Genomic DNA, 24,169 nt, shown 5'->3' with positions numbered 1-24,169 from the left:
CTCGATCTATACCCTGCACACCGTTATTGTTATTAATGTTACCAATACCAATCACCACATTTCCAAGGCCTCAACTAATGTATATCTTACCCTTTCAGCCTACCTAGGGAAACCAGCTTGAATTAATTTTGCTCTAACAGCGAGACAGAGAGGAATTTTCAGTAGGGCATAACTAAAAAGAGTAGATATATTTATGTCTTCACTTAGACAGCCAGGTAACCTGGGAACATCACACAAGGTGGATTCAGGTACTATTGCGTTAACAGTACTTACCACGTGATGGGATAATGTAGCATGTAGTAACAACACAGTTACCTTTAATGTGCACTTTATTCCATAACTAATACAGGCTGAATATGTCGACTTAGTTCACAGCAGGCATAAAGCACACTGATAGTTCCTCAGAGGTTCCACATAGGCCACTGTCACTAATCAGAGTGCTTTTTCTCTGCAGCAGCCATTTTCACAGATAGTGTCCCCATATCCCCATACTTCCTTGCATTGTTGACCAGAATGTTTTTTTTTTCATAAATTGTTTAATGTGAGTGCAGAGCATGTGGGGGGGGGGGGAGGTGGGGAGCAACACTGATCTTCGTACCTGTGTGCATAACCAACCACGCCATGGCTGGCTGCAGAGCAGGGCACAGTTGGACCATTTCTTGCTGAACACAGGGGAAGGGCATGCTGATGATGATCCAGATCCATGGCTTGTAGATGGTATTCGTTGAGGTGATATGGAGATCAGCAATGTTAGCCATAATGAGATTGATCGATGATGATCGTCAATGGTGCGGGCCTAGAAAATGGGCCTGGCAATGTGGCAGGGGTGTTGAAGTCAGAATCCGCAGGATTGGACGCAGGCCACTGTGAAGTCCTGGGGGCCATGATGAGGAAGTCCTCAGGTGATATTCATAGTGTGATTGCAGCTGTGTCCACATTGCTCAGGGTTTCACAACTCTGAGAGAAATCTTTGATGATGACGTAGACTTAAACAATAAATTAAATTTGCACTAGTGCCATGATTTGAGCCCATGTGTCCTGCTTACTAGGCAGATGTGATATCCATTGCACCACATTGGCAATCTGACACCACAATTGACAGTGTGGTGCAACGGATATTGCATCTGCCTAATAAGCAGCAGCCTTGGGTTAGAATCCCGGCACTGGTACAAATTTTAATTCACTGTTTCAGCCTACATCATTATCGTAAATAAAGGTGAGGCTCAATATGTCTTAGGAACATAAACTGTGTATAATTAATATGAGAGAAATGCTGCATGATAAATCTGTTCTCAATTTAATGTCCCTCATGCCATCCCTCAACCACAAGGAAACTGGTTAGGTTGACCTGAATGTTGTCTGGCAGTAAGTGCTGCTCATCTAGTTCGAAATTGAAGGTGTTGTCACTGTTTGAGCTGGGTGACATGTCATTGAGCTGTAAAGGGTCCTGAGGAACCGCATTGGTCAGAGTGGTTTGTACATTGTAAGTATGGGTAACATAAAGCTGGTTTTAATCAATTGACCATCACAGTGGTACACTTACCCTGAGGCAATACGTTGAAAGTGTCACTATCTTGTCTGATGTCTATAGGGCTAGTTTATAGCAGTCATAGTGCCGGGCAGATAGTGTCAGCATGGAGCATGGCATTGTCTCATTCTGCTAGTGCCTAATGGACAAAAATTTTCTGAGAACTGTGCAGCTGTGGAGACATTATTCTGAGCTGTGTGATGTGTTGTTTGACTTATGTGATGAGGGCAGAGAATCCTGAGGTCTCTATTGGTGGTGCTTGTAGCAGGAGGTGCATACATCTAATAGCACCCAAGGTAATGCTTTCATCCAACAACAGCTATGACACATATGGATAGCCTTAAGTACACTATACCATCATTTCATGAGGCTGTTGCTTTGTGAATGGCAGATGCTGTGCAATAATACTGTACATGACAGAGATTACATAGTTCGTTAAATATGTCTGATTAAACTATCATCCTTGGTCAGTGATTATAAAGATCGGGTAGTTAAAACATGATATCCATGTATTGACAGATGCTGATGCTGTCATCTCTGCCGTGTCTCTGAGGAAAATGGCTTCCACCCAATTCATCACACTGTCAAAGACAGAGAGTATGTGTCGATAGCCTTCAGACTTGGGAAGAGGTCCTACCAGGTCAAGGTGGACATATTGAAATCAATCTTTTGAAATCTTGAAATGACTGAGGAGTGGCTGTGCATGATCACACACTTTGCAGCATTGCAAGCCATGCACATACATGTCCAGTCCTGGCATCCTTTTCAGCAGTAGACCATGTGGACCAGTCAGTGATGAGTCATCTCAATGGGCATATGCGATCTTCCCCATTGATGTGGGCATGAGAGGTCAAATTTCATTTTGTGAAACATCACATGATACTTGCTTGCTGGATTCTTTACATAAGTTGGTTGTAGGATCTTGAAGGAGGTCCATAATTTGCCAGTCTTGGAACTGCATCTCTGCCAATATGTCATAGACTCATAGTCAACCTTTGTGGAGAGAGCATTCACTCCCAATATATAGTTTGTGACAATGTTGTCCACTCCATAGAAACGTCTGACATCATTTGTGAACTGAACTATACAGGATGGTCCATTTATAGTGACTGGGCCAAATATCTCACAAAATATACACGAAAAAACCACAAAGAACAAAACTCAACTAGCTTCAAGGGGAAACCAGATGGCGCTATGGTTGGCCCGTTAGATGGCACTGCCATAGGTCAAACGGATATCAACAGCATTTTTTAAATAGGAACCTCCATTTTTTATTACATATTCGTGTAGTATGTAAAGAAATATGAATGTTTTAGTTGGACCACTTTCTTCGCTTTGTGATAGATGGTGCTGTAATAGTCACAAATAGTCACAAACGTATAAGTACGTGGTATCACGTAACATTCCGCCAGTGCAGACGGTATTTGCCTCATAATACATTACCCGTGTTAAAATGGACTGTTTACCAATTGCAGAAAAGGTCGATATCATGTTGAAGTCTATTGTGATAAAAATGCCCAACGGGCGTGTGCCACATATGCTGCTCAGTATACTGGATGACGACACCCAAGTGTCTGGACCACTCAATGGATAGTTAAGTTATTTAAGAAACAGGAAATATTCAGACACATGTGAAATGTCAACCACGACCTGCAACAAATGATGATGCCCAAGTAGGTGTTTTAGCTGCTGTCACGGCTAATCCTCACATCAGTAGCAGACAAACTGCGTGAGAATCGGGAATCTCAAAAACTTCAGTGCTGAGAATGGTACATCAACATTGATTGCACCCGTACCATATTTCTATGCATCGGGAATTGCATGGCGATGACTTTGAATGTCGTGTACAGTTCTGCCACTGGGCACAAGAGAAATTACGGGACGATGACAGATTTTTTGCATGTGTTCTATTTAGCGACGAAGCGTCATTCACTAACAGCGGTAACGTAAACCAGCATAATATGCACTATTGGGCAACAGAAAATCCACGATGGCTGCGACAAGTGGAACATTAGCGACCTTGGTGGGTTAACGTATGGTGTGACATTAGGGGAGGAAAGATAATTGGCCCCCATTTTATCGATGGCAATCTAAATGGTGCAATGTATGCTGATTTCCTACGTAATGTTCTACCAATGTTACTACAAGATGTTTCACTGCATGACAGAATGGCAATGTACTTCCAAAATGTTGGATGTCTGGCACATAGCTCGCATGCAGTTGAAGCGGTATTGAATAGCATATTTCATGACAGGTGGATTGGTCGTCGAAGCATCATACCATGGCCCGCACTTTCACCAGATCTGACATCCCCGGATTTCTTTCTGTGGGGAAAGTTGAAGGATATTTGCTATCATGATCCACTGACAACACCTGACAACATGCACCAGCGCATTGTCAATGCATGTGCGAACATTACGGAAGGCGAACTACTCGCTATTGAGAGGAATGTTGTTACACCTATTGCCAAATGCATTGAGGTTGATGGACATCATTTTGAGCATTTATTGCATTAATGAGGTATTTACAGGTAATCGCATTGTTGACATCATGCGTTCTCAGAAATGATAAGTTCACAAAGGTACATGTAACACATTGGAACAACCGAAATAAAATGTTCAAACGTACCTACGTTCTGTATTTTAATTTAAGAAAACCTACCTGTTACCAGCTGTTCATCTAAAATTGTGAGCTATATGTTTGTGACTATTACAGTGTCATCTATGACAAAGAGAAAAAAGTGGTCCAACTAAAACATTCATATTTCTATACATACTACATGAATATGCAATAAAAATGGGGGTTCCTGTTTTAAAAAATGCAGTTGATATCCATTTTACCTATGGGAGCGCCATCTAGCAGGCCAACCATAGCGCCATCTGGTTTCCTCCTTCAAGCTAGACAAGTTTTGTTCTTTGTAGTTTTTACGTTTGATGCTTATTTCATGAGATATTTGACCCAGTCACGATCAATGGGCCACCCTCTATAGCCTTGGTGATGGAAGTGTTAAGAGCAGGAGTCTTTTGAAGGGTTGCATATTGAGTCTGCCGTAGGTTAGTGGTTTGTGTAAATGATGACGGATTTTCCCTATACATCATCTTTAAGTCATTTTTAAACCAGTGGACTACCTCATATGCCACCAATAATTGATGTCCCATTTGTCTGTTTCTCGTTCTTCATTTGGCAATGAAAATATGGACAAGAATTTTCCTCTAATCACAAATTAATTTTCTTAATTACTCTGGTTACTTTGAAGGAAATTCACTTTGGAATTCAGAGCAGATGAGGAATTTTGTAGCCTATTGTGATGTAAGCACCACAAAGTGGAACTTTCTTGCTTTGCTGTGTCACTGTATGCAGCACAATGATAGGCCTATGCTATTAAGGTAAGATGTATTTCATGTTTGCCCTACTTTATATGTCATAGATACAGTCAGCTCTTTGTCTCCACTCAGCAACTGTGAGGCTGGTTGGCAGCAGCTCCTACTTCTTCTTGCTTGTCTATCTTCCATTTCAGCTCACTGTGTGAGGAACAATTTATATCCCCCATTATTTGTTTAATATTATCAAGTCTGGGTCTTTGTCTGTAATTTCTACCTTCTACTGCCCCCTCAATTTTTCTGTTCAGTAGACCATCACATCAAACTACACGGCTTATCGGCTGAGCCCTTCTAGTTTTTAGATGTTTCATGAAGCATCTTACCTCCCTTGCTCAAATGAAAACTTCCTCCTTTATGATCATTTCTCTCCAGCTGATTTTCATCATTTTTCTGTAGCACAGTGTTTCAAACTCAATGAACCTCTTCTCCTCTCTCACTTATATTGTCAAAGCTTTAATGCTGTATGTTGCAATGCTCTTCAAAAAGATTTTCAACATTTGTTTCCTCATGTCAAGGCTTATATTCTTTGTAGTGAATATGTTTTTCTTCTTATTACAAGCATTCTTAGCCTGGGCAATTCTGTATACTACCTCCTTGTAGCTTCTTCCATCACTTGTGATCTTACTTCCCAGGTAATTAATCCCATTCACTCCTCGGTCATTTCATTTTTCAACATTACCAGTGTCTTGCTTTCATTGTTTCTGTGGCAGCCTAGAGCTTTTGTTTTATGTGTGCTTATTGTCATATGGAATTCCTCCTCCATTATTCTATCCAGTATGTTCAGGATTCTTTTGCAGGGCTACTTCACTTTCTGTAATTAGTGCTACATCATTGGCAGATCTCAGCATGCCTACTTTATCTTCATGAATTGTTACTCCTATGTTCGCTTCCTCTCTCACCCTCTTGATTGCCTTCTGTGTGAACAGATTAAATTAGTGTAGGGATAGGGAGTAACCACACCATACCCTCTTTTGAATGCTAGCTTATCTTCTTTATTAGCACGGTGAACTGCTCTGATTTCACATATGTAGGTGTTATATATAAGTCTTCTGTCTCTAAAGCTGATTCCTGATTGTTGGAAAGTACTAAATAATACAGTGTAGTTGACATTGTCAAATGCTTTCTCCAGATCTACAAATGCTATGAATGTACTGTTGTTCTCCTTCAACTGTTTCTCTTTCACTTTCATCACTACCAATATTACCACACACACACACACACACACACACACACACACACACACACACACACACACACACACACACATACACCCCCCCCCCCCCCCCACACACACACACACAAGAACACACACACACACACACAAGATTGGATTTTAACATGTGTGTGATGTGTGTAACGGATCAGTCTGATGCAGCTGTCTGAGTTTCTGTTCCTATTTGTGTTTGTTTCAAACATAATAGAGGATGTATCAAAAAGAATCATTGGCATGTCTATATTTCTGAAACTAATAAACACATACAATGAATTATGTTTTTTGATGAACAGGAAAATCAAAAAGCTTTTTCTATACGTTTTCATGGGTGTTCAATATTCCCCCATTGAGACGCATGGCACATTTCAGTGTGGTATTCAAATTGTTCCCACACTGCAGCGAGCATGTCTTGAGTTACAGCTTCCACAGCTGCTGTTACGCGATGTCTCAGTTCATTCATTGTTGTTGGTAATGGAGGCACATAAACAGTCTTTTATAAACCCCAGCAAGAAATAATCACATACAGTCAGGTCCAGTGACCTTGGAGGCCAGTAATGTAAGGCTGATCCATTGTTCAGTAACCCTTTGATTTAAAAGTTCCCACACTTCCAGATGCTAGTGTGGCAGTGCCCCCATCCTATTGATAAATGCAGTTGTTTGAATAAGTCTCCAACTGTGGGAAAAGAAAGTTCTCAAGCATATTGAAATTTGTGCTTCCTGTAACAATGTTCTTGGCAAAGAAAAATGGACCATACACATTTTCCTGTGAAACTGCACAAAACACATGTTGTACAACTTCATGTGGTTGTTCCGTACCCCATATTCTCACATTATGGCAGTTCACCTTTCCATTTAAATGGAATGTTGCCTTGTCACTAAACACAAAGCGTGGAAGAAAACTGTCATCTTCCATCTTGCCGAGGATGAAATTACATAAATCCACACATTGTTGTTTGTCACCTTCATGAAGAGCTTGCAATAGCTGAATTTTGTTTGATTTCATGTGTAAATGTCGATGCAATACATGCCAGATGGACATTGGCTGAGCTGTAGAGCTGCAGGGCAGATTTCTGTGGACTCCTTGTGGAACAATGGCAATGCGTTCAACGACTGTGTCAGACACTTGGGGACAGCCTGGCGATTTGCCTTTACACAAACAACCTGTTTCTCAGAGTTGTTCATGCCATTGTCTAATGCTCTTTGCTGTAGAAGTATCCACACCATACTTAGTATGAAAGTCATGTTGAAAAGTTATTACTGACTGCACTGCACAAAATGTAAGACACAAAACACATTCAGTTGTCCCAACACAACTTTTACTAGAACTGAAGAGGGTGCACACTGCTGCTACCTAGCAGGAACCATGTAAAACTCGAGGGTTCGCTCTTTCCAAGAGTATATTGTTCATGCACATATCTCAAATAACATAATATTTACAATTTTTAAAAATCAAATGATTCTTTTTGATACACCCTTTGTATTGTGTAGCTAAAAAGTACATTATGCTAATAAGTAAATTAGGTGAATAAATAACTGAAACGAAATATGTTGTTGTTGTTGTGGTCTTCAGTCCTGAGACTGGTTTGATGCAGCTCTCCATGCTACTCTATCCTGTGCAAGCTTTTTCATCTCCCAGTACCTACTGCAACCTACATCCTTCTGAATCTGCTTAGTGTATTCATCTCTTGGTCTCCCTCTACGATTTTTACCCTCCACGCTGCCCTCCAATACTAAATTGGTGGTCCCTTGATGCCTCAGAACATGTCCTACCAACCGATCCCTTCTTCTGGTCAAGTTGTGCCACAAACTTCTCTTCTCCCCAACCCTATTCAATACTTCCTCATTAGTTATGTGATCTACCCATCTAATCTTCTGCATTCTTCTGTAGCACCACATTTCGAAAGCTTCTATTCTCTTCTTGTCCAAACTATTTATCGTCCATGTTTCACTTCCATACATGGCTACACTCCATACGAATACTTTCAGAAATGACTTCCTGACACTAAAATCAATACTGGATGTTAACAAATTTCTCTTCTTCAGAAACGCTTTCCTTGGCATTGCCAGCCTACATTTTATATCCTCTCTACTTCGACCATCATCAGTTATTTTGCTCCCCAAATAGCAAAACTCCTTTACTACTTTAAGTGCCTCATTTCCTAATCTAATTCCCTCAGCATCACCCGACTTAATTAGACTACATTCCATTATCCTTGTTTTGCTTTTGTTGATGTTCATCTTATATCCTCCTTTCAAGACACTGTCCATTCCATTCAACTGCTCTTCCAAGTCCTTTGCTGTCTCTGACAGAATTACAATGTCATCGGCGAACCTCAAAGTTTTTATTTCTTCTCCATGAATTTTAATACCTACTCCGAATTTTTCTTTTGTTTCCTTTACTGCTTGCTCAATATACAGATTGAACAACATCGGGGAGAGGCTACAACCCTGTCTTACTCCCTTCCCAACCACTGCTTCCCTTTCATGTCCCTCGACTCTTATAACTGCCATCTGGTTTCTGTACAAATTGTAAATAGCCTTTCGCTCCCTGTATTTTACGCCCTGCCACCTTTAGAATTTGAAAGAGAGTATTCCAGTCAACATTGTCAAAAGCTTTCTCTAAGTCTACAAATGCTAGAAACGTAGGTTTGCCTTTCCTTAATCTTTCTTCTAAGATAAGTCGTAAGGTCAGTATTGCCTCACGTGTTCCAGTGTTTCTACGGAATCCAAACTGATCTTCCCCGAGGTTGGCTTCTACTAGTTTTTCCATTCGTCTGTAAAGAATTCGTGTTAGTATTTTGCAGCTGTGACTTATTAAGCTGATAGTTCGGTAATTTTCACCTCTGTCAACACCTGCTTTCTTTGGGATTGGAATTATTATATTCTTCTTGAAGTCTGAGGGTATTTCGCCTGTTTCATACATCTTGCTCACCAGATGGTAGAGTTTTGTCAGGACTGGCTCTCCCACGGCCGTCAGTAGTTCCAATGGAATATTGTCTACTCCGGGGGCCTTGTTTCGACTCAGGTCTTTCAGTGCTCTGTCAAACTCTTCACGCAGTATCGTATCTCCCATTTCATCTTCATCTACATCCTCTTCCATTTCCATAATATTGTCCTCAAGTACATCGCCCTTGTATAGACCCTCTATATACTCCTTCCACCTTTCTGCTTTCCCTTCTTTGCTTAGAACTGGGTTTCCATCTGAGCTCTTGATATTCATACAAGTGGTTCTCTTTTCTCCAAAGGTCTCTTTAATTTTCCTGTAGGCGGTATCTATCTTACCCCTAGTGAGATAGGCCTCTACATCCTTACATTTGTCCTCTAGCCATCCCTGCTTAGCCATTTTGCACTTCCTGTCGATCTCATTTTTGAGACATTTGTATTCCTTTTTGTCTGTTTCACTTACTGCATTTTTATATTTTCTCCTTTCATCAATTAAATTCAATATTTCTTCTGTTACCCAAGGATTTCTACTAGCCCTCGTCTTTTTACCTACTTGATCCTCTGCTGCCTTCACTACTTCATCCCTCAAAGCTACCCATTCTTCTTCTACTGTATTTATTTCCCCCATTCCTGTCAATTGCTCCCTTATGCTCTCCTTGAATCTCTGTACAACCTCTGGTTCTTTTAGTTTATCCAGGTCCCATCTCCTTAAATTCCCACCTTTTTGCAGTTTCTTCAGTTTTAATCTACAGGTCATAACCAATAGATTGTGGTCAGAGTCCACATCTGCCCCTGGAAATGTCTTACAATTTAAAACCTGGTTCCTAAATCTCTGTCTTACCATTATATAATCTATCTGATACCTTTTAGTATCTCCAGGGTTCTTCCATGTATACAACCTTCTTTCATGATTCTTAAACCAAGTGTTAGTTATGATTATGTTGTGCTCTGTGCAAAATTCTACCAGGCGGCTTCCTCTTTCATTTCTGTCCCCCAATCCATATTCACCTACTATGTTTCCTTCTCTCCCTTTTCCTACACTCAAATTCCAGTCACCCATGACTATTAAATTTTCGTCTCCCTTCACAATCTGAATAATTTCTTTTATTTCATCATACATTTCTTCAATTTCTTCGTCATCTGCAGAGCTAGTTGGCATATAAACTTGTACTACTGTAGTAGGTGTGGGCTTCATATCTATCTTGGCCACAATAATGCGTTCACTATGCTGTTTGTAGTAGCTTACCCGCATTCCTATTTTCCTATTCATTATTAAACCTACTCCTGCATTACCCCTATTTGATTTTGTGTTTATAACCCTGTAGTCACCTGACCAGAAGTCTTGTTCCTCCTGCCACCGAACTTCACTAATTCCCACTATATCTAACTTCAACCTATCCATTTCCCTTTTTAAATTTTCTAACCTACCTGCCCGATTAAGGGATCTGACATTCCACGCTCCGATCCATAGAACGCCAGTTTTCTTTCTCCTGATAACGACATCCTCTTGAGTAGTCCCCGCCCGGAGATCCGAATGGGGGACTATTTTACCTCCGTAATATTTTACCCAAGAGGACGCCATCATCATGTAATCATACAGTAAAGCTGCATGCCCTCGGGAAAAATTACGGCTGTAGTTTCCCCTTGCTTTCAGCCGTTCGCAGTACCAGCACAGCAAGGCCGTTTTGGTTATTGTTACAAGGCCAGATCAGTCAATCATCCAGACTGTTGCCCTTGCAACTACTGAAAAGGCTGCTGCCCCTCTTCAGGAACCACACGTTTGTCTGGCCTCTCAACAGATACCCCTCCGTTGTGTTGGCACTTACGGTACGGCTATCTGTATCGCTGAGGCACGCAAGCCTCCCCACCAACGGCAAGGTCCATGGTTCATGGGGGGGGGGGGGGGGGGAAACGAAATATATAAGCAATATATAATCCTGATTTTAGAAACCATGACAACAGTAGGAAGACTTATCATAGAATGTCTAAAAAAAAAACAGAAACAAACATTGAAAATTCTAATTGTGAAGTTGTAATGCTGCTGTTTCACTGTATATGTACAGTTATTACAAAATGCAATAGTTAATAAACATTAAGTTTAATATAACAGTTTAATGTTACTGGCTCTTACTGTGTCTGAAAAATGGTTTTGTCTATTTTTTTCAGTGTATGTTACAATCATGGTATTTGTCTGCTGACATGCAACTATTTGTTTGTGCACTCATTATACTGATACCACTGTACTACTGGCACAAAATTGGTGAACTGCTGCTGGGACTGGTTATTTTTGTGTCAGTAGCACTGCCATTTGCTACTGTTCTCATCCGACGGCTTCCTGGTCTCTACCAGCCCACCCAGCCGTGAGTAGCATGTGAGGGTCCTTTCAAACTTCATCATTAGATCTCTGTTGGTTTACAAAATTATTTTCACTGCAAGTATTTTCTTAATTTAAATTTGTCTGTATTTAAATTTAATGTATTGTACTGCTGGCTCTTGAAATTGCAGTACCAGAAACTAAACTTTATTTGAAAACAAAAACAAATGTGAAATGACAAATTTTCAATTTCTTTAAATTGAAATTCTCATTATCATCAGTGTTAGGAGGCTTAATCTCTTCTTCATGTTACGATTTTCTTTTTTATTCAACTCTATCATCAGCTTCTTCCTCCAGTTGTCAATATTTTCTGTTGGTCTTAGTCATCAATCAGCTGGCGTCTTCTTCCATCCACTCCCTATTGCCTTCAATCCATCTTACCTTCTGTAAGAGAAGGAAAGTTGCTATTCACCATATAGCGGAGATGCTGAGTCATGATATGCACACAAAAAGATTCACACAATTATAGCTTTCGGCCATTAAGGCCTTTGTCAGCAGTAGACACACATACACATACGCACACACACACTCACGCAAATGCAACTTACACACACGTATGCAGTCTCAGAGAACTGAAACCACACTGTGAACAGCAGCACGAGTGCATGATGGGAATGGTAACTGGGTGGGGGTAAGGAGGAGGCTGGGGCAGGGAGGGGGAGGGATAGTATGGTGGGAGTGGCAGACAGTGAAGTGTTGCAGTTCAGACGGAGGGTAGGAGAGAAGGTGCAGAGGGGGGAGGGGGTAAGTAGCAGAAAGCAGAGAAATAAAAAGAAATGAAAAGACTGAAAATACTGGGTGTGGCGGTGAAATGATGGTTGTGTAGTGCTGGAATGGGAACAGGGAGGGGGCTCGATGGTTGAGAACAGTGACTGATGAAGATTGAGGCCAGGAGGGTTACAGGAACATAGGATGTATTGCAGGGAAAGCTCCCACCTGCACAATTCAGAAAAGCTGGTGTTGGTGGGAAGGATCCATATGGCACAGGCTGTGAAGCAGTTATTGAGATGAGGGATAGCGTGTTTGGCATGTTCAGCAACAGGGTGGTCCACTTGTTTTTTGGCCACAGTTCGTTGTTGGCCGTTCATGCGGACAGTCAACTTGTTGGCTGTCATGCCTACATAGAATGCAGCACAGTGGTTGCAGCTTAGCTTGTAAATCACATGACTGGTTTCACAGGTAGCCCTGCCTTTGATGATAGCTGATGTTGGTGACCGGACTGGAGTAGGTGGTGGTAGGAGGATGTATGGGACAGGTCTTGAATCTAGGTCTATTACAGGGGTATGAGCCGTGGGCTAAGGGACTGGGAGCAGGGGTTGTGTAAGGATGGATGAGTATATTGTGTAGGTTCGGTGGAGGGCAGAATACCATGGTAGGAGGGGTGGGAAGGATAGCGGGCGGGACATTTCTCATTTCAGGGCATGACGAGAGGTAATAAAATTACACTCTCAGTCAAATTAGATTCTCCACCAGGGTTTCGATTACCTCTCGTCATGCCCTGAAATGAGAAATGTCCTGCCCACTATCCTCCTCATGTCTCCTACTGTGGTATTCCACCGTCCACCGAACCTACTCAATATACTCATCCATCATTACAAAACCTCTGCTGCCAATGCCTTACCTCATGGCTCATACCCCTGTAATAGACCTAGATGCGAGACCTGTCCCATACATCCTCCTACTACCAACTACTCCAGTCCGGTCACTAACATCACCTATCATCAAAGGCAGGGCTACATGTGAAACCAGTCGTGATTTACAAGCTAAGCTGCAACCGCTGTGCTGCATTCTATGTAGGCATGACAACCAACAAGCTGTCTGTCCGCATGAACAGCCACCGACAAACTGTGGCCAAAAAACATGTGGACCACCCTGTTGTTGAACATGCTGCCAAACATGATATCCCTCATCCCAATGACTGCTTCACAGCCTGTGCCATATGGATCCTTCCCACCAACACCAGCTTTTCTGAATTGCAGGTGGGAACTTTCCCTGCAATACATCCTACATTCCTGTAACCCTTCGGGCCTCAACCTTCGTTAGCCACTGTCCTCACCCATCCAGCCCCCTCCCTGTTCCCATTCCAGCACTACACAGCCATCATTTCACCACCACAACCAGTCTGTTCAGTGTGCTTTCAGTTCTCTGAGACTGCATACATGTGTGCAAGTTGCATTTCCATGTGTGTGTGTGTGTGTGTGTGTGTGTGTGTGTGTGTGTGTGTGTGTGTGTGTGTGTGTCCTGACAAAGTCCTTAATGGCCAAAAGCTATAATTGTGTGAATCTTTTTGTTGTGCCTATCACGACTCAGCATCTCTGCTATATGGTGAGTAACAACTTTCCTCCTCTGGTATTGTTACATTCCACCCTGTATTTTGCATTGTCTGATTTTTACCTTCTATAAGTATGTGCATACCAGAATACTAATCCCCTATTAGATTTTCTGCAAGGGATGTTTCCCATATTTAATTTCCTTCCTCATGTTCTTTTCAGCACTTGTTTATTTATCATTTTACGTGCCCATCTTACCTTTTCTCTCCTACACCATCACGTCTTAGACCTCTTTAATTATTTTCTCTCTCTTTTCCTTAGGGTCAAGATTTCTGATCCATGCATACTTGACTCGATAAATAATATTTAACATGTTTTCTCCAGCTCAATACTAATCTTGATAATCACTAGACAAGACTTTTTTGTGAATGCCTCTAAGCTACTGTAATTTGGCAATGAGTTTTGCACTACAGTAAACAGATTAAATCTTCATCTTACAAAAACTTGTATTTACAAAGAGATAGAGGGGCTGGTCAGTACTTACCTCAGCTCAGTACAGCCGATAGATACACAAAACAGAACAGAAAATTTACATTCCTAGCTTTTGGAACTTTGTTCCTTAATCAGGGAGGAGAGAGGGGAAAAAAGTGAGGAAGGGAAAGTGGATTCAGTTGCTCACAACCCAGGTTAAGAAGCAACAGGGAAAGGTAGACAGGGATGGTAGCAAGGATGGAGGCATGGTTGTCAGAGGGAAGCCAAAGATATTCTACTGTTAAGTACTGTGCCAGCTTCAAACCAAAGAGGATGCATACAGAAGTAAAGAGGTATATAGTGTAAAGATAAATACAACTATGTAGGATGAAAAGATGTGTGAATGGTTAAAGAAGAGAGGGAAAAAGGAGAAAACTGAAGAGTAAATGGGAGTGAGGTTGGTTAACGTAGGTTCAGTCCAGGGGGATGGCAGAATGAAAGGATGTGTTGGAGTGCAAGTTCCCATCTCTGCAGTTTGGAGAGACTGCTGTTGGGTGGGAGAAGCCAAATGGCATGTACGTTGTAGCAGGTTCCTAGGTCCCTAGAATTATGCTGGACGGCATGCTCTGCTACTGAGTATTGGATATCTCCTATGCGGACAGTTCGTCTTTGCCCGTTCATGCGCTCAGCCAGTTTAGTTGTCGTCATACCAATGTAAAAGGCTGTGCAGTGCAGGCATGTCAGCTGATAAATGACATGTGTTGTTTCACATGTGGCCCTGCCTTGAATTGTGCATGTTTTACCAGTAGCGGGGCTGGAGTAGTTGGTTGTGGGGGGATGAACGGGGCAGGTTTTGCAGCAGGGTCGGTTACAGGGGTAGGAACCGCTGGGTAGAGAAGGTGGTCTTGGAATATTGTAGGGTTTGACAAGGGTGTTACGGAGGTTAGGGGGGTGACGAAAGGCAACTCTGGGTGGTGTGGGGAGAATATTGTCAAGGGATGATCTCATTTCAGGGCTTGACTTGAGAAAGCCATATCCCTGGCAGAGTAATTTGTTGATGTATTTGAGGCCAGGATAATATTGGGTGACAAGGGGGATGCTTCTGTGTGGTCTGGGGGTAGGAACATTGTTGTTGGACAGGGAGGAATGTATTGCTCGGGAGATCTGTTTGTGGACAAGGTCTGCAGGATAGTTGCGGGAGAGGAAAGCACTGGTCAGGTTATTGGTGTAATTGTTGAGGGATTCGTACTGGAGCAGATACGTTTGCCATGAATACCTAGGCTGTAGGGAAGGGAGCGTTTGATGTGGAATGGATGGCAGCTATCAAAGTGAAGGTACTGTTGTTTGTTTGTGGGTTTGATGTGGACAGAGGTGTGGATGTGAGCTTCAACAAGATGAAGGTCAACATCAAGGAAGGTGGCTTTGGTTTTGGAAAAGGACCAGGTGAAATTCAGGTTCGAAAAGGAGTTGAGGTTATGGAGGAAATTAAGGAGTGTTTCTTCACCATGAGTCCAGACCACAAAGATGTCATCTGTAAACCTATACCAGGCCAGGGGAAGCAGCTGTTGGGTCTTCAGGAAAGCTCCCTCCATGCGGGCCATGAAGAGGTTGGCATAGGACAGAGCCATCCTGGTTCCCATGGCCATTCCCCTGATTTGTTTGTTGGTCTGGCCTTCAAAAGTGAAGTAGTTATGGGTGAGGATGAAGTTGGTAAGTGTGATAAGGAACGAGGTTTTTGGAAGATCTTCGGGTGGGCGTTGGGAGAGGTAGAGAGACAATGGGTATATGGGATCCAGAATGAGATTTTCACTCTGCTGCAGAGTGTGCGCTGATATGAAACTTCCTGGCAGATTAAAACTGTGTGCCCGACCGAGTTCGAGTTTTGGTATGTGGGATGTTTGTGTATAGGGATGTAGCATCTGTGGTGACAAGAAAGTTTTCAGGTGGGAGGGGAGTGGGGATCGATTTGAGGCATTCTATGAAGTGGTTTGTGTCTTTGATGTAGGATGAGAGTAGGCAGGTGATAGGTTGGAGGCGTTGGTCTACCAGAGCTGAGATAAGTTCTGTTGGGGCTTTGAAGCCTGCCACAATTGGACGGCCAGGATGGTTCTCTTTGTGGATTTTGGGTAATAGGTAAAAGGTAGGGGTACGTGGCTCAGGTGGAGTGAGTAGGTCTATGGAAGCCGTTGTGAGGCCTTGTGAGGGACCTTGAATTTTTAGGATTTTGTGCAGCTCAGTTTGGATGGAGGGAATGGTATTCTGGGTAACAGCTTTGCAGGTTGAGGTGTCGGAGAGTTGATGCAGTCCTTCTGCCACATACTCCACATGGTCAAGTACCACAGTTGTGGAGCCTTTATCCGCTGGGAGGATGACAATAGAGCGGTCTGTTTTCAGCTCCTTAATGGCACGGGATTCAGCTGGGGTGATCTTGGGGGTTGTCGGGATGTTCTTCAAGAAGGACTGGGAGGCAACACTGGATGTGAGGAATTCCTGAAATGTCTGCAAGGGGTGGTTTGCTAGCGCTGTGGATAGTTTTTTCAGCACCTGCAACCAACTACTCCAGCCCCACTACTGGTAAAACGTACACAATTCAAGGCAGGGCCACATGTGAAACAACACATGTCATTTATCAGCTGACATGCCTGCACTGCACAGCCTTTTACATCGGTATGACGACAACTAAACTGGCTGAGTGCATGAACGGGCACAGACGAACTGTCTGCCTAGGAGATGTCCAATACCCAGTAGCAGAGCATGCCATCCAGCATAATTCTAGGGACTTAGGAACCTGCTACAACGTACGTGCCTTTTGGCTTCTCCCACCCAACAGCAGTCCCTCCAAACTGCAGAGATGGGAACTTGCACTCCAACACATCCTTTCATCCTGCCATCCCCCTGGACTGAACCTACGTTAACCAACCTCACTCCCATTTACTCTTCAGCCTTCTCCTCTTTAGCCATTCACACATCTTTTCATCCTACATAGTTGTGTTTATCTTTACACTATATACCTCTTTACTTCTGTATGCATCCTCTTTGGTTTGAAGCTGGCACAGTACTTAACAGTAGAATATCTTTGGCTTCCCTCTGACAACCATGCCTCCATCCTTGCTACCATCCCTGTCTACCTTTCCCTGTTGCTTCATAACCTGGGTTGTGAGCAACTGAATCCACTTTCCCTTCTTCCCTTTTTTCCCCTCTCTCCTCCCCAATGAAGGAACAAAGTTCCGAAAGCTAGGAATGTAAATTTTCTGTTTTGTTTTGTGTATCTATCGGCTGTACTGAGCTGAGGTAAGTACTGGCCAGCCCCTCTATCCCTTTGTTAGTATTTGTTTCACATCTTTATATGAGATTTTTCTTTAATCATTTAAAAACTTGTATTTGGCAGTTAAAAACAAAACAAAATGTCTTATAGTTACAAGAAATAGGGATCAGTGAGCACACACTAATAAAAACTCCATGTGTAATTCCTAGGCATGCAGATGGATAGCATATTGAGCTAGCACTACCATGTGAATAAGTTAACCACCATGGTCAGTTATATCTGCTTTACACTTAAATATTTCTCTTGTGGTGCTGACCTACAGATGCAATAGCTAGCATATTTTACATATTTTCACTCCGTGGCCTCAATGTTAATTAATTAATTAATTTACATTTTATTTGCATGAAGCCAGAACAGTGATGGCTTTTGCAAACGTCAAACACAACTGTATGACAAAAATTATATTTACAAAATATGTTACGTACCATAATAGCTGAATCTTGAATATATTTTACACATTTATTATTTTATGACTGATACACTACTCTCATATAACAAGTGGTATCTTAGAATTGATTGAATGAATACACTATAAACATTTCCCCAGAGCTTTTAATTTACTGTTAAAATCAGTCCACTGACGTGTTCTTGAATATTTTGGTCATTTTTTAAACCAAATCAAACCATTAATATAAGGGCTCTTATCTGTCATTTTTAATTTTGTTCCTCTCTAAAAATGGTTGTGTTTTGTGCCAGTGTTGTGGGACACTACAGCTGAGATGAGAAAAGTATTTATTCAATGTTCTTATATTCAGTGATTGATTCATTCATTGTATTCCACAGACCCCCATCAGAAAGAACTATCTTCAAGAATGAGTCAAAGTTTGTATTAACAAAAGAGAATCAATAACTGTACACTGAATTAAATATAAACTGTCACTACATTTGTAATACTATTTGTATTAACCAGGCCAATTTAACCAGTCAAATTAGAGGGAAAATCATTACACTAAAGAAAGCTGTTGCTTCCTCAATTACCTTCCAGTGGTGAAATTCCAAGTTCTGCCAACATACAGATAAAAAAGTAAAGAAAATTATAGTATCTGTGACAACTGATAATGCTATCCTGAAGTAGGTTGGGAAGGAATGGGCAGGTCTCTCAGATCCCAAGTAAAAAAGAATCTACTTGTTATGAGAATGGGGGGAGATGCAGGTGAAGTTGCAGATATCAGAGAAAGTAGTTCATAAGTAAAATAAAGAATTATACAGATTTCAAGGTAAGAAAGGAGTGTAGGAGTATGTATCACTTAGAAATGAAATTGATAGAAGGTGTGAATAAACTAAAGTGAACTGGCTACAGGAAAGAGATGTGAAAAAATATAAACAGAAATGGTCATCACAAGGACAAATTCAGATGTATAAAAGCCAAACTAGCTTCAATTGAATTTGAAAGCAGATGTCATTATTAGACTGCCAAAGAAATTGCACTGTTAAATGCAGAGGAAAGATCAAATAAATGAAAAGAGTGTCTCTATGAGGGGTAGGAATTCTGTTAATGTGATAGAAGATAAAAAGGATGTTGATTTGAAGGATGGGAATCAATTATTAGTCTGACCTAATGAAATTTTGCCGTAACACTAGGGAAAATTGATAAATAAAGTTCTGTCAGAATTACTAATATCATTGGGGGAAGTTGCACAAAATAATTATTAGATGACAATAAGTTAGGCCATAGAGAATGTAAAGGTGCTTGAAAGACAGTCCTTAAATTATGCTTGGCAGTGGTAGCAAGACTTGAGGAAAATTAAGATTCTTTCATAGGATTTGTTGACTTGTTCATTTTTATTCATCTTACTTTCCACTGCCCATCTATATGATGGAATAGGCTTCATATCTTAAATATAATTATGTTAATACATAGTTAATGGTACACTTAATTACACATATAATTGCATACATTTAGAATAAGCCCCCAACATTATAAATTAATTTAAGAAGTTTAAAATATTGCACATTTTCTCCATGGTGTTGTCAGACCGATAATTTTGAAAATGTCAGATGCGTTAGTAATATTTAGAATTGCACTTTGTATGTATATTACACATAAAACAATTTATGCAACTTATATCTGCTTTAACAATACCAGAGAAGGAAAGTTGCTACTCACCGTATAGCGGAGATGCTGAGTTGCGATAGGCACAACAAAAAGGTTCACACAATTGCACTCAGCATCTCTGCTATATGGTGAGTAGCAGCTTTCCTTCTCTGGTATTGTTACATTCCATCCTGGATTTTCTATTATATCTGCTTTACATATTTATTACATTCAGTTCATTTCATTCTGTTTCAAACTGATTCATAACAGAAGCAATATCTTATAACAATAAGCTTTCCATTTACAATTATTTTGTTGAAATCATTTCCCTTGCATGTTCTTAACATGTTTGACAACTTATTAAAGCAAATAACACCATTGAGAAATGGGCTTTGATCTGTCATCCTTAATTTTGTTCATTGTCAGAAGTATAACTCATGGCACACAAGAATACTCGGCCTGTATTCGTGCAGTATTTGAGCATAAGAGTACTTAGTGATTTCCAATAAGTTTTACGTGTAATTTCAGATCTTTTCTAACCTTTTCTCACTTACATGCTTAATATACATTAACTCACCTGTAAAGTAATCAGACATTTGAAGCTGTTTTAAACATGGGAATTTGATTCTACACAGAGTAGGGATTGATTGGTTACACACTGTATGATCAAAAGTACCCTGACAATCTGATGTAATGTAGAGTTGACCTCTAGATGTCACAAGATGTAGACATGCCAGTAAAAAATAAGGTGTGGAGTACTGCATTGTCAGTAGGGAAGCAGTTATAGCAGAATGAGTTGGTCGAAGATCTCAGTGACTTTGAAGATTTAAAACACATTACATCAAGCTAATTGAAGTGACTGCATCAACATAGCAGGGGACTTTAATGCCAGAATTGCTAATGGATAATTAGGTGATCTAATAGGAACTGGTGGAGGAGCTATACTAAAAAGAAATTGTGTTATTTTGTAGCTCCTAATAGACTGAAAATTAACAATTCCTATTGCAAGCATAAACAGTTACAGGGAGTGGCATGTAAAATAAGAGGTAAGACAAACATTGTATACTATATTGTGGAAAGGAAAGTTGCCACTCAGCAAATAGAGATGCTGAGTCGCAGATAGGCACAACAAGAAGACTATCACAAATAGAGCTTTCGGCCTGTAAAAGGCATTTGTCAAAAATAGATGACACACACACACACACACACACACACACACACACACATGACTGCAGTCTCAGGCAACTGTAACCACACTGCGAGCAATAGCACTAGTGCATGATGGGAGTGGCAATGGGATAGGGGTAAGGAAGAAGCTGGGGCAGAGAGGGGGAGGGATAGGAGGGTAGGGGTGGTGGACAGTGCAGTGCTAGTGGGGTGCATGTAGGAACGAGGTGGAAAGAGGGTAGGGCAGATGGGAGGTTAGATGGAGGGCAGGGGAAAGGTGGGGAGTGAGGGGGGGGGGGGGGGTAGTGGAAGAAGAGAGAAGTAAAAAGACTGGGTGTGATGGTGGAATGAGGGCTGTATAGTGCTGGAATGGGAACAGGGAGGCTGGATTGGTGAGAACAATGACTAATGAAGGTTGAGGCCAGGAGGATTATTGGGAACGTAGAATATACTGCAGGGAAAGTTCCCACCTGCGTGATTCAGAAAAGCTGGTATTGGTGGGAAGGATCCATATGGCACAGGCTGTGAAGCAGTCATTGAAATGAAGAATGTCATATTTGGCAGCGTGTTCAGCAACCGGGTTGTCCACATGTTTCTTGGCCACAGTTTGTTGGTGGCCATGCATGTGGACAGACAGCTTGTTGGTTGTAATGCCCACATAGAATGCAGCACAGTGATCACAGCTTAACGTGTAGATCATATGACTGGTTTCACAGGTAACCCTGCCTTTGATGGGATAGATGATGTTAGTGACCGGACTGGAGGAGGTGGTGGTGGGAGGATGTATGGGACAGGTCTTGCATCTAAGTCTGTTACAGGGATATGATCCATGAGGTAAGGGGTTGGGAGCAGAGGTTGTGTGGGGATGAAAGAGTACATTGTGTAGGTTCAGTGGACCACAGAATACCACTGTGGGAGGGGTGGGAAGGATAGTGGGCAGGACATTTCTCATTTCGGGGCACGATGAGAAGTAGTAGAAACTTTGGCAGAGAATGTAATTCAGTTGCTCCAGTCCTGGGTGGTACTGAATTATGAGGGGAATGCTCCTCTGTGGCTGGATGGTGGGACTTTGGGAGTTGGTGGGAGACTGGAAAGATAAGACACAGTAGATTTGTTTTTGTACACATTGTAATCATCCTCCCAACCTTATAGGACATAAAGATGCAATAGGTAAAGAAGTGGTTTTGTTTAACTAAAGGTTATATAACTAGCAAATGTCAGAATATTGGTACTTTTTTATGGGAGAGCAATTTGATGTGCACAGGGATTCCAAAATACACAAGAATGTTTGGAGAAAGTACAGCCTTCAAATTTGAGTAATCAACAAACTAGCTTGTTATTTAGTGCAATTGGAAGAAAAAAAATCTACTCACCAAGCAGCAGCAGGGGAGCAGGAGAACACTATACATATGGATGTCAGACAAATACCACAGTGGCAGATCCCTTGTTTGTGGGGTGGATAATGATGGAGCCATCAGCTTTTGGGGGAAGAAGAGCCTGGAGTTCTGCAGAGGACAGGTTAGAGTCATGTTGTAGGTACCTGATGAATGGTGGTAAGTAGTACGGGATGTGAGGAATTCTCAGAAAGCTTGTAAGAGATTATATTTAGGTAGCTGTGGTGGATCAAGTTGGAATTGTGGTTGAAACTATACAAGACTTGGTTCAATGTCAGGTTTCCTGTTGGAATGGTTTTGGGATTGGGTTTATAAGTGATATTTCCAGTTGGCATTACATGTGAAGAAAAGTAGGTTATTCACCAAAGCAGCATGAATAAATGCAGGTTTAGGACTGAAACTGAGACCCTTGGCTAATATAAATAATTCAGGATGAGGGAGTGCTTTAAGTGAGATGTTGAGAACAGCACTGTTGTGACTGGTTCTTGTGATAATGAATTATCATGATCTGGGAGACAATAGTGAAGGCTGGAGTGTGTTAAGGAGGTTGGGCAAGCTCAGTTTGTAAGAGATGGATGGTGGTTAATGGTGTGGCTGTTTAAGGAGCTGCATAGGAACAGGAAGGGGAGCACTATTGCTGAAATAGTTTAGGAGGAGGTGAGGTAGCTTTTTGAGGTGAAGTTTGTATGGTTTGTATGTTGTTGCAGTTTGAAATTAGGTTGGCAGATGATACCATCAACATGAGGGGCAGATAACTGCAGTATTTTGTAGAAGGAGAGAAGTCTGGTGGAGTGTAAATTGGTAGATGAGGCATATAAGCTACAAATTATTCAAATAAATTCAAGAGATTGCTGTATTTGCAACTATAAAAGAGGCAGGTGTAGAGTAAGATTACATCCAGAAACTGGACATTCAGTGTTAGGCCTTCGGGAGTAACTCACAGGGACAAGCAGGTTTCAAGAAACAGAATGTAGGACCTTAGTTTTGATAGTGCAAAGGATGTTTTTGAAAGGAATAGATGTAATATGAGACGGGATTCATCATGGCAAGAAAAGAGGTTTTGGAATGTTAGAGATGATGTGAGCAGCAGAAAAGAAAATCAAAGGGTGGAAAAACATAGAACAAGGGAAGAAAAGCAAGGTAAAAGATCAGAAAAATCAGAAAAATTTGTATGAAAATCATGAGACTAGACAAGTCTGAGCTTTTGCTTGATGAGTAGACTTTTTACCTTGTCAATTACATTATATTTTCAAAAATAGATTATTTTTGTTATTTAAATGAATGTATACATTTCCATGAACAGAAAAATCAAGGTTACAAAACTATGGTACTGAATTTGGAAAAAATTACATTTTAAGATTAGAACATTTTGGTACAAAAAAATTTTAAATACCTGTACAGATAAATTTTGACGTTTTAAGTTTCTGAAAAGGTAAAATGTGCACCTTATAAATGCATGCCCAGATATCAGGCGTGGAATCTATGTAAGTCGCCGCACCCATCTCGCCTTGGGGGCAGAGCATCACTGATACCCTGGTTGTGGTGTGAACAATCGCGATGTGGAGATGGCATCCATGTCCATGGAGAACTGGGAGGTGAATGTGGTGAGCAACTCCCCATTGCTGGAGACCTTAGAATATGAGCAAAATTGGACAGTGTGAGGAGCACCCTGACCTCCCATTGGAACATGAGACAACAGGACCGGTGACGGAGAGTCCAAGCCTGGATCCCTGGTGATATCCTACAGTGGTGTGGAAGGTGGAGTCAGCTCTGTCACAGGCTGAGGCTGTGCAGGAGACATTGAACCAACGAGTGGCATGTCCACGATCTAGAGGGCACTGGAGCTAGTGCGGAAAGCTGCAAAGTTGTTGGTCCATCAGACAGAAGTGCCATTGCAGGTGAAAGAGAAGGCTGGAACATTAGTGAATAGATGGCTCCCAGCGACCAGGGCACTGGCAGAGATGGTTGTAAGGCCGGGATAGGGGGTGGGTGCCCACCTGGACTCTGAACTGATTTCAATGGTGCTGGACATCCCAGTCTCCAGTCGAGAGGGAGTAGATGTGGCAACC

The 24,169-nt window shown here is 41.6% G+C and overlaps 1 protein-coding gene across 1 annotated transcript in view; it reads left to right on the top strand.

The window, feature by feature from the left end:
* The window catches only part of LOC124623031 (O-acyltransferase like protein-like), a 102,563-nt gene that overhangs the window by 26,721 nt on the left and 51,673 nt on the right, over positions 1 to 24,169 (top strand). The window contains exon 6 of the mRNA XM_047148823.1: positions 11,231 to 11,424. Coding sequence (XP_047004779.1) covers positions 11,231 to 11,424 — 194 coding nt within the window. The remainder of the gene's footprint in view (positions 1 to 11,230; positions 11,425 to 24,169) is intronic.

This window comes from Schistocerca americana, chromosome 7 (genome assembly GCF_021461395.2).
Source record: "Schistocerca americana isolate TAMUIC-IGC-003095 chromosome 7, iqSchAmer2.1, whole genome shotgun sequence".
Classification (NCBI taxonomy): domain Eukaryota; kingdom Metazoa; phylum Arthropoda; class Insecta; order Orthoptera; family Acrididae; genus Schistocerca; species Schistocerca americana.
The sequence above is the reverse complement of the archived record's forward strand: the minus strand, read 5'-3'. Positions and strand labels throughout refer to the sequence as shown.